Source organism: Ciconia boyciana, chromosome 2, assembly GCF_034638445.1.
Source record: "Ciconia boyciana chromosome 2, ASM3463844v1, whole genome shotgun sequence".
NCBI classification, from domain to species: Eukaryota; Metazoa; Chordata; class Aves; order Ciconiiformes; family Ciconiidae; genus Ciconia; species Ciconia boyciana.
The window spans coordinates 119,018,617-119,031,868 of NC_132935.1; the positions used below are offsets into that span (position 1 = coordinate 119,018,617).

Here is a 13,252-nt window from a genome sequence, read left to right on the forward strand (position 1 = left end):
CAGTGGACCCGCTCTGACGTAGCCTCCTCCTGGCCCAATGGCGGCTCCGCTCTGTTTCCGGCGTCTGGCCCCGTCTCCAGGATACGGGCGCGGGGTGGCGACCATCCGAACGGTGCGCGGGGGGGAGAGGGGACAGGCCCGCCTGAGACTGGGCGGTGTGTTCTTGCTAGAGTAAGGGGGAAAAAACAGTTCCCGAGTCACTCTGCCTGTTGTGCCGATGCCCCTCCCGCCGGCTGTATTTTGTGGCGTGCAGGGATGAGTTTCCCGTGGGGACACTTCCAAATCCCTCCTCCCTGCCATTGGGGCATGGGAAACTCCTGCCCGGGGGCGGGGCTCCGGCGATTTCGGTTGATGGCGGCGGCGCGGCGATAGTAACGCTGCCTCCTTGCCCACCCTCCGCCTCACAGGTATGGCTGTCGCTTCCCATCCGCACCCCCCTTCCCGCGGATGGCTGACGGCCGTTAGCTGGCGGGGCGCGCACGTGCCTAACGGTCCGCGGGCGCCCGGCGGCGCGCGAGGCGGGGCCCTCCGCCCCTCCTGTGGGGGGCGCGCGCAGGCGCAGGCAGTCGCCTATCCTCGCCGCCTCGGCGCCGTCCTGCTCCCGCCCTGGTCACGTACTCGCGGCCGTAGTAGTCCTTAGGTCTGAGTGCAGGCTCAGACCTGGCCGGGCTGGTGTGAGGTAACCCCCAACTTCCTTTGGTACCCCAACTGAAGGCCTCCTGAGGGGCAGGAGACCCGCCGGAGGATGACCTGCCTTATGGCACCCTCACCTCTGCTGCAGGTGGGTCAGGAGGCTGCTGTGTCCCAGGGGTTGCAGTGCAGTGCCTCAGGCCTGCTGAGCTGGTCACTCTTGACAGAGCTTTGACTGCAGGAGATCTCAGGTCCTTCATGTGCTGCTGTGTTCAGAGTGTAATGGCCATTCTGTCACCAAGAGAAGGAAGAAATGCTTCTGGAGCCTTGGTGTTGTGGTCCTGCATCCTGCCCAGAGTAAATGCAGTTCCTTTGGCAACTGGAGCCTGCTGCTTTGGGTTCTTCTGTGGAGTTTCAGACCTGTTTCAGGCTTCCACAGCAGCCATCTCATCTTGAGATACTTCTTTTCACCTTTTGTGTCACTTTACTGGATCTCTTTGCACTTTATTTCAAAACCAATGAATGTGCTCCAGCTGTTGAAAGTCTGTCTCATGGGTCATGCTCCATTGGTTTGTGTACTGAAATGATGGTGTAGCCATTACTGTTCAGATTCAGGGGTGCAAGACTAGATGCTTCTCTTTTCCCTGTAGCCTCTTGCAGGGCAGCTAATGGAGACCTTATTTACAAGTACTGCCAGTCATGAGGTAGCAGTGAAGGCTTCCCTGTCCCATTACCGTGACTACTCTGTCCCAATGTCCATTTGCATGGCATTGGTCTTGCTCTTGTCAGATAACTAGATATTTCTGTACTTGTCATTGAGCCTGGCATACATTTGTATGGTTTACTGCATGAGTGGATGCTAATGGCTTTCATATGACCAATATGAAGATACCTTCCATCTGTCTAACGAGTATATGCTTCAATCTTGAGATGAGGTGCACATGTCAGATTTGAAGTATTCTTAGGAAAGAAGGAGGCAGGGAAGGGGCTGTGGTCATGTAAATTTTGGGGATGGGCTGTGGGTTGGCAATCTCTTTTGCTGGATACATTTCTATGGTATTGCTATTCTGGAATATTTGTGTACTAGGGAATGACATTATGGGTTTTTTGGTCTATTTTTAAGCTGCCCAGAAAAAAAAAAAAAGAATGGTTGTAATGATCTACATGAATCGGAAAAGAGAGGTAGGGAAATGGAGACTCCCATCTGTTCTGATGCTATATATTTGTGCCTTATTTTGGGATGTTTGGCAAACTGATTGTTGTATGATTACCTTGTTCTCATAGATAACTGTAGAAAAAAAGGTCTTCCTTCCTATGTTATACTGGCTGTACCTAGCTGTTTGCTTAGTGCTAGGTAAAATCAAACTAATTTACAGTATGTTGTGGTTTAGCCCCAGCCGGCAACTGAGCACCACACAGCTGCTTGCTCAGCCTCCCCCCTAGTGGGATGAGGGATAGAATCAGAAGACCAAAAGTAAGAAAACTCATGGGTTGAGATAAGAACAGTTTAATAATTGAGGGGAAAAAAAATTGTAATGAAAAGGAAAAACAACAAGAGAGTGAGAGAGGAACAAAACCCAGGGAAAAAAAAAAGTGATACAAGCACTCACCACCCACTGACTGATGCCCAGCCAGTCCCTGAGCAGTGATAGCTACTCCCTAGCCAGCTCCCCCCAGTTTATATACTGAGCATGACATCATATGGTATGGAATAGCCCTCTGGCCAGTTTGGGTCACCTGTCCTGGCTGTGCCCCTTCCCAGATTCTTGTGCACCTGGCAGAGCATGGGAAGCTGAAAAGTCCTTGAGTAGTGTAAGCCCTACTTAGCAACAACTAAAAAACATCAGTGTGTTATCAACATTATTCTCATACTAAATCCAAAACACAGTACTATACCCGCTACTAGGAAGAAAATTAACTCTATCCCAGCTGAAACCAGGACAAGTATTAATCTCAAGGCTTTTGAATTGTAAAGATGAGATTCTTTCTTCTTTTGGGAAGAAAACTTCTGTCTTGGATCTTTGGTAAAGGAAATCTTGGAATCGTGAGTTTCCTATGTATGTTGTAAATTCTGGATCATCAGAGTTGTACTGTGGCACCTGGCTCATGTTCTGGCAAGAACTAGTATTTTAGTGACAGGCACTTTGTTGTCTGGTGCTGCCCAATGCTTTGTTGTATTTTCACTTAAGTCCTCTCTGAAAACTTGGGAATTCTTTGGTCTTCATTTTGGTCTTTGATTTGTCACTCTGGGAGTTTTGTGTCTCATGAAAGAGTTAAAATGAAATTGAGTTCGTGGTTTGTGATGAGGCATTTGGCAGCTGTACTGCTTAAGCAGCCCTTCCTCTCCATCCTTGCTGATCATTCCTGTTGCTGCCTTACCCTCTCCAATATGCTGCTTTTCTATGGTTTTAGGATAACTACATTGAGAACCGGTCTTGTTGAAGAAAAAACAACAGTTTTTTAAACAAAATGGAAGAAGTCATGTAGAGGTGAGAGAGAGCAACTCCAAATGGCTTGGAACTAATTAAATCGGTAGTTGGAAGAACTGGGCATTGAATGTGAAACTGTCCTGGGGCTGGAAGAACTTACTACAAGGTGGTCACTGAGGACTAGTTAGCAATATATCCTGTTTGTGGAATATGCCGATACTGGGATTCTGTGTCTCTCTGCTCTTAACCCAGTGGAACAGCTGAGGAGCAGGATGGAAAGCTGATGCAGAACTCTTACTTCATGTATTACAGTTGCTTCAGTATTTTGCTGTCAGTTCTCCCATTGCTCAAAAATTCTTGGAGAAAATAATTACAGAACAAAAGAATTAACTAGACTTCTATGAAAAGCATCTAACTGTTTAAATATACAAATGCTACTTGCTGGGTTTGCAACAAATGACAAATATTTCATTTGTTTCAGTATGTAAATTAAAGCATATAAAATTCTTGAGATAAAAATGATAGGTACAAATATAAATTAAATTCCTGTGGAACTGCCTGATTCCCACAATGCAACATTTGCCAACAAATTTACACAGCTTTTATCTGCAAGGAGTTGTTTCTATCCATGAAAAATTGTTAACACTGAGTCCTATAGCTGGTAAAGCTACATTCAGCTTTAACATTGGTAGGAACACTAATTCACAAAGTCCTGTGTTTTTTCAGTTATGCTGATTAAATCAGTTATTTGGCAGGTTTAAATTACATTGTGAAAAGTTGCAGAGCCATGGCCTGAAGTGCTCTTGGGCAGAAATATCACTCTTATTTGGCAAGGCTTTCAGTATAGAATATATTCATTTGGACAGCAGTTTTATGTAGAACATGCAATTTTAAGTTTGGTAATATGATTTTCATTTACAGATCAAATATTTAGAATTTGTAGCTACTGGCCCATCTGTAACTTTTTGAATGTGTTAAGAGCTTTGGAAGTGGAAAATTCTATCATCTCTTCAAATCTTGGTCACGTTTCCTGAAAGGAGGCCTTCTGTAAAGTAATTATGTTTGGTCTTGCTGGAAGTATATAATCTCTATTTTTAATAATTGGGAGGGTAAATACTATACATCAATGACTGTTAAATCTGAATTCTCCTCCCCACCGCACCCCTTCTTTAAAGGTTTATTTGTTTATGAGACTAATACCATGTTTCTGATCCATTGCCTGTAAAGCATCCTTAAGTATGGAGAACTTCATTCTGTATGAAGAGATCGGAAGAGGAAATAAGACAGTTGTTTATAAAGGAAGAAGAAAGGGGACAATTAATTTTGTTGCCATTCTTTGCACTGATAAATGCAAAAGAGCTGAAATAACAAACTGGGTAAGTAATTTTTCTCCTGCTAAATCTGGGAAAAGATATAGTTTACAAAATCCTTGTAGCACAGGTAATATGAAAGAAAAATACCATGTGCTTCTTTACATGGAGTTTGTCACAATTCGGATCAGCTTCTTAAGATTTTAAAATCTTATACTTTAAAAAGAGTCTTATTTTAATGTATTTATTTCTTAATCTGATTTTATTGTTGTTTAAATCACATGCTTAAACCCACGGCTACAGGCTTACTGTTTCTGTGGTATGTCAGAGAACTTGTAAAAACAGTTACTTGCATGTAGTGGTTTGCTTTATTTTCTTATCAGTTGTGCAAACTCAGTGGTAGTAATACCTTCCAGTAAATAATCAATTTCTTACTTAGCAAGAAGAAATTATTTTTGATGAAGGAATAGTATTTAAGGTAAATCAATTCTGTTTTGTAAAAGCTTGGCAAAGTTTTAAACATATGATACTTTCTGGAAAAGAAACTGTAACTGATACAGTTAGACATTTCAAATATTTTATTTTTCTAGTAGATAAATTATGTTTCCTGTTCCCTCTTATTTTTTTCAGTGATCATTTATTGGGCGATTAATATATCTGCTCAATTTAAACATGTTTCTCTTAGAAGCGTATTTCTTCTAGAAAGCCCTCAGGAGTACCTTACATACAACTCGGACAAGATATAGAGGCTTCTGTAGAGATTAGGCCATGTAGGTGTGATAGAAATATAGATTTCCAGGGACCCTTGAATGATTGCTCTTGCCTGATAAGATTAAGAATGATGGAAACATTTATTTTTATTTCCTCTTACTGTATTCACCATATTGTCTCACACTTGTTTTCTCATTGAAAATAAAGTAGGAATGCAAGTTTGACCCCAAATTCTAATTTACAGTTTGTTGTAGTTTTGGTGATGCAGGAAGGTTAAATAGTGCTTATAATTTTGGGTTGGGGAACTTCCTATATTTTTTTTCTTCTATATTTTTAAAAACAGGTAAGTTGGGCAAGGTCTGTGAGGAAAGTTATCTTTCCTCAACATACATTTAAAACTAAAATATTTGAATTGGAGAATAGTTTTAGTGCACTGGAAAAGGTAAGAGAACAAGTAGTTGATCTAGAGTAAAGTTGTAGTCTCCCTCCCCCTTAAGTCCATATATATTGCTTTTTTGCCTTTTTTCCCCAGTTAAGTATGTTAAAAACTTTGTTCTAGGTTCGTCTGACTCATGAAATCAGACACAAGAATATTGTAACATTTCATGAATGGTATGAAACAAGCAACCATCTCTGGCTGGTAGTGGAATTATGCACAGGTAAGATAAACATTTATGGAGTGAGTATTTGTAAGGGATTTCTTATAACAGTTTCTCCACAACAAATACTTAGATATTTGAAAAAGCTTAATAATTATCTGATTATTAACTTGAGAATCGTATTTATATATAAAAATGGTTTTGCTTTTGGAAACATTTTTATAAATCATTTGAAGTAATATTTCTCCTCTGCTTCACCATATATGTATGTTAAATGTTAAGTGATGTGACATAATGTTGGTTTTTAATAGCTGAAGAGGTAAGGCTAATCAGGGGAACTTAAAAACAAATTGTGAATAGTTGGAGGGTAGCTAAGTAAAAATTACTTGAGAAGTTTTCTAAGGACTGGCAGCTTTGGTGTTCTCTTGTCATTTTATAGCACACAACAATAAAGACAGCAAGGAGTAAATCAAGTTATAATGTACAAATGATTTAATATTGCTCAAATAAATTTTTAAATCGAAGGGTAATTCTGTAGCTAATAGTAAATTATGTAAGTTTTCTTTCTGTTCAGTGGAAGTATTTTGACTTTTATGTTAAGATGTTAATTTTGGAGCTCTGAGAACCGAAAACTGCATGAAGGGATTCACTGAATTTTGATAGGTTTTTATCCATCCATTAAAGAAATCTTCCAAAGCTTTCTCTAATTATGAGGACTGCATGTTTTAAACTCCAGATAGCATGCTTTACTCCACATGGAGAGAAAAGAAGGCCAATTGTGCAAGTGATGCGTGTTAAGATGTTGGCATCTGGAGTTTCATAGTAAAAGTCCATATTACACACAGCCTTTTTTTCTGTCCGGAATTCTGTTTAAAAAGTTACTGAAGAAGAGAAGCTACAAGATCTGGAAAAAAACCCAAGTCATTATTTCAATGATTAAAGGTGAAGTTAGTGGCTCACATGGAGGCTTTGGTCTATTTGCTTAGTCTAATTTATGGGCGCATGTGTAAGTCATCGGACAGGTAGCCTTTTATTAAGTACTGTTTGAACAATTATCCTGTATTTTTACCTTGCAGTATTGCAGTTTGCTGCAAGTAGAGTGTCTTGAAGCTAACTTAATTATAAATAGAATAAGACATGGATTCCTTATTGATTTTGTAGAACCTTGGAAATGGCTTTTGAAATATGGAAGATCTCTCTCACTTGTCTCAAGGTGACAAAGTGAGTTTCTGTTATCAGATGCAGCATACTTCTGTGTTGCTGGTTTTGCTATTTTATTTCCTTTGTGTATTTGGTCATATTAGGGAATTATTCTATATGTAGTCCTCTAAATTACATTATAAAACCCAGTAATTAAACATGATGGAAAATTCTTTACTATAGCTATGTAATATGGGCTTGGTTTTAAAGAAACGACTGATTTGCTAAACAGCATAAAAAAGGCTTAGAAAGAAAACAATTTTAAGATTCAGCAGCATTGAATAATTTGAGGAATACTGTGGTGACAGACCTCTTAGTCTTATTATTGTCTGAAAGAAATTACGGAGCAAACAGAAAAAAGCTCAAGAAAATATAGTATGTGATTTGGAATAAAAGTATAGTATCCTTAGATTAGTATCCTAATCTAGTATCCTTTTCCATGAAAAGCTCTCCTAATCCCTGTGTTCATTCAGGGACTTAAATTTGTGGCTTTTTGTTTTTTAATCTGCATGATTTGGCTAAGATAGAAATAACAGATAACCCAGGAAACCCATAGATAATTCACGAAATACAAACTGTAGTCTCAGGGGAACAGGTTTAGTGCAGGAGTAGTAAAGGACCAAATGAGGTTGAGGAAAGGGATTTTGGGAGAGATGGGAATGTGGAGTTTACGATAGGAGACTGGGACAAGAAGGAGGAGAAAAGACTGTTTGAGCAATGAGCTTGTGGGAAATGAGATTGGAAGTCCAAGTCCTATGAACAGTTAGGACAGGAATGGCTCAAATGGGATGAGTCTGATGACGTACCTGAGAATCAGTGGGATGTGAGGAAGTAGGTGATGGGGGGAGAGATTTTTGCAAGGACAGAGAAACAGTAACAATCAGTGGGGGAAAGCATAGAGAGTGAATGTGAAGCTCAGGGAAGGACACAGGTGATAGAGGATATATGTGAGGGATAATTAGAAGACTTTGTAGGTGTAATCTGATCAGAAACAGAGGAAGGGTTGGTTGGAATTTAGTGGAGAAGGGGAGTGGTGATTTTGGAAGGACAGAGAAGGATCTTATGTTAGGATGAGAAGTCCAGAGAGATATGAGTAGTACTTGCTGGGGCAGGAGGCTGGGAATTGTGTGGAAAACTTGGAAAGTGAAAATTTAGCCCTCGGTATTTTTGTTTTGTTTTTTTTAAAAATTATTTTTTCTTTAAAAACAAAAAAAAAAGAAAGAGAGGAAAGGATGAAAATGAAAGAACTGGGGCACATGAGTCAAGAAAAGGACTGTACAGAAATACTCTGTGTGAAGAACAAACAAAAGAATTTATCTGTTGTATGTTGTCGACTTTGGGACCCCAGAATGTAACCCAGTTTTACTATTTCTGTTGTCTGTGAATTCAGTGGAAAATTGCATGTCGTTAGCTTTAGCACTTGTTCACAGAAGTTGATAGCCTGCTCTTGGTATTGTTTATTCTTTTAACTCATGCAGCAGGGATCTGGTTAAGGAATTTGAATAAACCCATTGGATACTATTACATTGTGATGTGACACAGTTTCTGGGTTTCTTTTTTCCCTTCTGTTTCCTTTGTAAAATAAATCTATATTAAAGTAATTTTGAGGTCATGCACAGAATTTAATTCTAGTCCAAATTCAGATTTTTGTCACGGTATTGGAAATAGTTTTTTTTTTTTTCTGTACATCTTGGATTTTGTAACTATTAGATAATCTCAATAAATATTTTTAATATCTGCTGATAAAGATTTTTTCTTGATATCTTTTGAAGAAGCTTATATAATGTCCTTGGGAATTATTTGTATGGTATCTTCTTTATATGTACTTGCTGACTACGTGTAAACATATTTCAGGTGGTTCTCTAGAATCTGTTATTGCTCAAGATGAACATCTACCTGAAGATGTAGTGAGAGAATTTGGTGTTGATTTGATTACTGGTTTATACCATATTCATAAGCTTGGAATTATCTTTTGTGAACTGACGCCTGGAAAGGTAAGAAGGAGTATTATTTATAGGGGACACTGCATGTGCCTTTGTATGCCATCAGTGTTTAATTCATAACTTCTGTTTTACTGTTTGGAAGAGGCTTACCTCAGGTTGGAGGCCAGTTGAGCTTTAGAATATATGTGAAGACAATGAGACACAAGTCTATAGCTTGAATATTTTATGATCTAATTGATTTATTTCCCTGTTGTATATTTGATACAATGTGATATTCTTTTTGATTTGGTGTACTGCTTTGAATTAATGAAGGATTTTAGTTCTCTGTCCTCAGACATATAACTTTGTTATTATATGTATCCTATCATGCTGCAGAATATTTTGAAGCCATAGAAAATGCTAACGAGGGAGTAAAGTTAACTAAACTTTCTTTGATGTTTAGTTGTTTAGGTTGAACAACCTTCTCTGTTGTTTCCAAATGCCATTTAAATGATCATCTTACTCTTGCATAAAAGTACAAATCTTTCTGTAGTTTCTGATTTTGTGTATGTTTGTGGAACTTATTTATAGTTTTGTCAAAGGCCATGTTAGTTTTTAATTTATGTAGTAACCAGAATATAACTATAACCAAAAATTCTTGCTTAGCAGTAAATGTTTTGGATCTTGATCTGTAAGTGATCAAGTTGCCCTTCTCTGACTTTTCTGTAAAATCTTGCACAATTATACTCAGTTTCTGTCATTTGTGGGTCCAAAAGCACTAAAAAATAAAGCATAATGGAGATGCCTCTCTCTTTTTCCAAAGAAGAATGTTGCTGTAAAGTACTCCTTTGAACACAAAATACAGAGTGCTAAAGTAAGATGGCTTCCCCTCCCCCCCCCCCCCCCCCCCATCTGACTGAATGGGCTATTTCTCCAAACAACTTTTTTGGGATTATGAAGCTTTTAATTACAAGAATAGGCAGTGACCACATAGAGAAAACTCTCATCATCGTTGGACAAAATCTTTGGAATTTTCTGCTAAATAAACTTAGAAAGATTAACTTTTTTCCTTCAAATGAAATGATGTTTCTTTTTACTATGCTTTTGTTTTCCTATACCGTTTTACTCTACTTTTACTTTCTTTTCTATAGTAACATCGTTGTTCATTTAGATTTAGTAATGAGTAAACAGAAGTGCACATTAAACCTCTTAAGGGTTCTGTTGTGAGATTCTGTAATTTTTTGGTTATAAGAAAAAAGACAGTATTGGTGTTGACTTAAAAACTTTTCAGTGTTTTCAGTTACAGTGATCATCTCTATGTACTCAGATGGTTTGAGATTGTGATTTTTTTTTGTTGTTATAAATTATTTTATACTTTGTGTTGGAAATTTCAGCAGTCATCAGTTTAAGTATATGATACTTCGATTATGTTTATTCTTCTAGATTCTGCTGGAAGGGCCTGGCACTTTGAAATTCAGTAATTTTTGCTTGGCTAAAGTGGATGGTGAAAACTTGGAAGAATTTTTTGCTTTAGTTGGATCTGAAGAACGTGAAGGAGATGTCAGTGAAAGCACTCCACAAAGATACCTGAAAAATAGATTTCGAGGTATGATATTTTTACTAGCCAAAATTAACTTTTACCAAAGGGACAGAATGAAAGTTGGAAAAAGCCTTTGTTTGAGGTAATTTGGAGAGAAGACCTTGAAATAAAATAGTTGTTTATCATTCTGTTGGGGCTGACTAAATTTCTAGAGAAACTGAATAATTCTGTTGTGTTATCATTTGTAAAGATTAATGTGTTTGCCTGTGTCTTTGCAACGCAAAGCATGATCTGTACATTTTCTGTAAGCAGGTTTAACATATCCTGCATATGGGGAATTTTTTTTTAAGTAAGCTCAAACCCAAAATTTAGCTTTTAAGGAAGACTGTTCAGAGAGATCATAACTTACAGAGGGAACAGCACCTGCAAGTGAGTAGAAAGAAAATAAACTGTATTTACAAATATATGATAATACTTCTAAGTTTCACAAAGCCAGTTTAACTAAGAGGTGGAAAAAATATACTTCTGTCTGTCATAAAATGTATGACACATTAACAATTCCTGACCTTTCCTGCTTTTTGTAAATAGACTTCAGGTTATTTTTGAATTAAAACTCATATATAGGTGATTATAGACTGTAGTATACTTGTATAACAAACTTCCAACATAACATAACTTGAGGTAGCTTATTTCAAATTTCTTTTTGGAGCTTGACATCAAATCCCTACAGTACAGTTTAATGTACAAACTGTCTGTCTATACTGAGCATGTTTTTGTTATTTTATAAACTGTTCTTGATTTTATTCCTTTGTAGAAAAAAAAATAGAAGCAAAATTTCAAGAATTAAAAAAAACCCAAACCCCAAAACAAACAAACAAAAAACCCAAATTGAGTATATGAATGAGATCTGAAATGTTTCAAGGTAGCTAATTAATTAAAAATATTAATTCTTGTTTTGGATTTGCTGAGGAGGCTTATTTATTAATTGCTATTCGATGAAAACTATGGTGGGAAGAAAAACCTGTGAAATACCTTTGGTCCTTGATGCATTTCACATGTCATCAACTAAGTACAAGTAGTAGAATTAGAAGAACGAGAAGATCAGTAAAACTTTGGAAGTTCAGAGTTCAAACTGGCACTGGCTTTCCTAACCGATGAAATTGTATTTCTGGTATTTAGTTGATACAGGACAGTGTATTTAAAAAAAAAAAGTTTAAAGGAAGTAGTAAAAAGAATCACTTATTTACAACCTTTTGTGCTCCAGATATAAAGTAGTAATTGGAGAATGAAGAAATAACTGATATTGGAAGTACGATATAGAAAAGAAGTGATTTAAAATTAATCCTGTTTTGTCTCAGAAAAATTTGAGCTATGGAATTATTTATGGACTTTAAAAAAAGTCTATGCTGCAGATGCTCTCTGTAAGGTCTAGGACTAAATTCCGTTACTGAATTTTGTGTATACATTTAACATTAAGTACTACGCGGAACTGCTGCTTCTTTCATTAGAGGCTTTGCACTGCTGTACTTTCATTGTCCTTTTTGATGCACATGGTCCAAGTGATTTCTAGTTTGAGGCTCGACTGTTTCGGTATGTTTTACTGAAGAATGGTCATTTCTTTTTAAAGTATGAGAAAGTTACTACGCTCTAGTTTCAACAGGGAGATCCATGCAAATGCAGTAGGCTGCAAATACTATGTTATTTTTCTCATTGAATAAGGAAAATTCAGAAACTTGGTTTTAATCTTCCAAATCTTTTATTAGTTGTCATCTCAGAGCATCTCACAGACCTCTACTTCCAAGATAATGGTGTGTCATAGCAGTTACTGTTATCAGGAACAATGGAATTCTTGGCAATGTTTTATGGGAACAAAGAGAGCTTTCTTAATCCTTTGCTGTCTCCTGCTGAAAGTCCATATTGGAAATACTAAGACCAAGACCAGATCTTTATTCAGGAAGAAATACAAATCTAATCTCTTTCCTGTTGCCTTTCAGAACAGCTGTTCTGATGTGTATGGTTAATGACCTTTTGTCACTTAAATAAAACCCAAGAACAAAAGAATCCAAAATAAGCTTTTTAAAGGACTATGGAATTGACATTCTTGCTGAGTTTGTGTAATTTTTTTAGAGATTTTTGAGAACCAAGTTAGTGTTTAGATGGGAACTGCTATAGAAATAGGAACTGTATATTTCTTTTTCTATATCAAGGCAAAACGGGTTTGTGAATAAGCTGCTATAATTTGATATGTGATGCTTTCATAGTGTTTTAGTGTGAAAATAGCTATAACTAGTATAGACCAGTGATCCAGTTGGCTAGCTACCTTGTTTTTGTAACAGAGTTCTTTCATTTCATGAAGGTTTATGTCTTGGGATAGCTTTTTTTTTTTTTTTTTAAAAAAACCCAACTGACCAGACAAAAAACCCAAACAAACCTGATGCAACATAATTATATCTGTTACTCACATGAGAATTATGTTGGTTTACTGTTCTGCTCAATTTGCTTGGCTCTGGAAGCTGTCAAGGTATATCAAAACATACTTTGCATTAGTCACTATGTTAGAAAAGTATAGCACAAGCCAGCTTTGTTAATAGAAATGGAATAAACACCTCAATAGTATATATAATCCTACATAATTCAGTAAAAGTATAGGAGAGAAGTTCCTTGGAAACTACTTACAGTTTTCTTATACTAAGTGAATGTAATCCCTAACTCACTGAAGTGTGGAGACAGTTTGAAGTGTTGAACAGGATAAATGCTGAATTAATAATCGAAGTGCATTGTACATACTGTATTTTGTAGGCTCTCCGATATACACAGCTCCAGAAGCAATAAAGGGAGATGACTTCTCCAAAGCCAGTGATTTGTGGTCCTTGGGATGTTTACTTTACGAAATGTTCTCAGGTTGTAAGTT

At 37.3% G+C, this 13,252-nt stretch overlaps 1 protein-coding gene across 8 annotated transcripts in view; it reads left to right on the forward strand.

Moving 5' to 3' along the window:
• Nucleotides 1-13,252, forward strand: part of ULK4 (unc-51 like kinase 4) — a 256,096-nt gene continuing 242,844 nt past the window's right edge. For 6 of the 8 annotated variants that reach the window (XM_072853760.1, XM_072853764.1, XM_072853766.1 and 3 more), the window contains exons 1-7: nucleotides 217-407; nucleotides 3,043-3,119; nucleotides 4,287-4,435; nucleotides 5,640-5,739; nucleotides 8,734-8,873; nucleotides 10,245-10,407; nucleotides 13,141-13,242. In XM_072853760.1, the coding sequence (XP_072709861.1) occupies nucleotides 4,298-4,435; nucleotides 5,640-5,739; nucleotides 8,734-8,873; nucleotides 10,245-10,407; nucleotides 13,141-13,242 (643 nt within the window). In that variant the 5' untranslated portion in view covers nucleotides 217-407; nucleotides 3,043-3,119; nucleotides 4,287-4,297. Of the gene's footprint in view, nucleotides 113-216; nucleotides 408-615; nucleotides 782-3,042; nucleotides 3,120-4,286; nucleotides 4,436-5,639; nucleotides 5,740-8,733; nucleotides 8,874-10,244; nucleotides 10,408-13,140; nucleotides 13,243-13,252 lie in introns of those variants that run through there. The other 2 variants (XM_072853762.1, XM_072853761.1) reach the window with 2 other exon arrangements.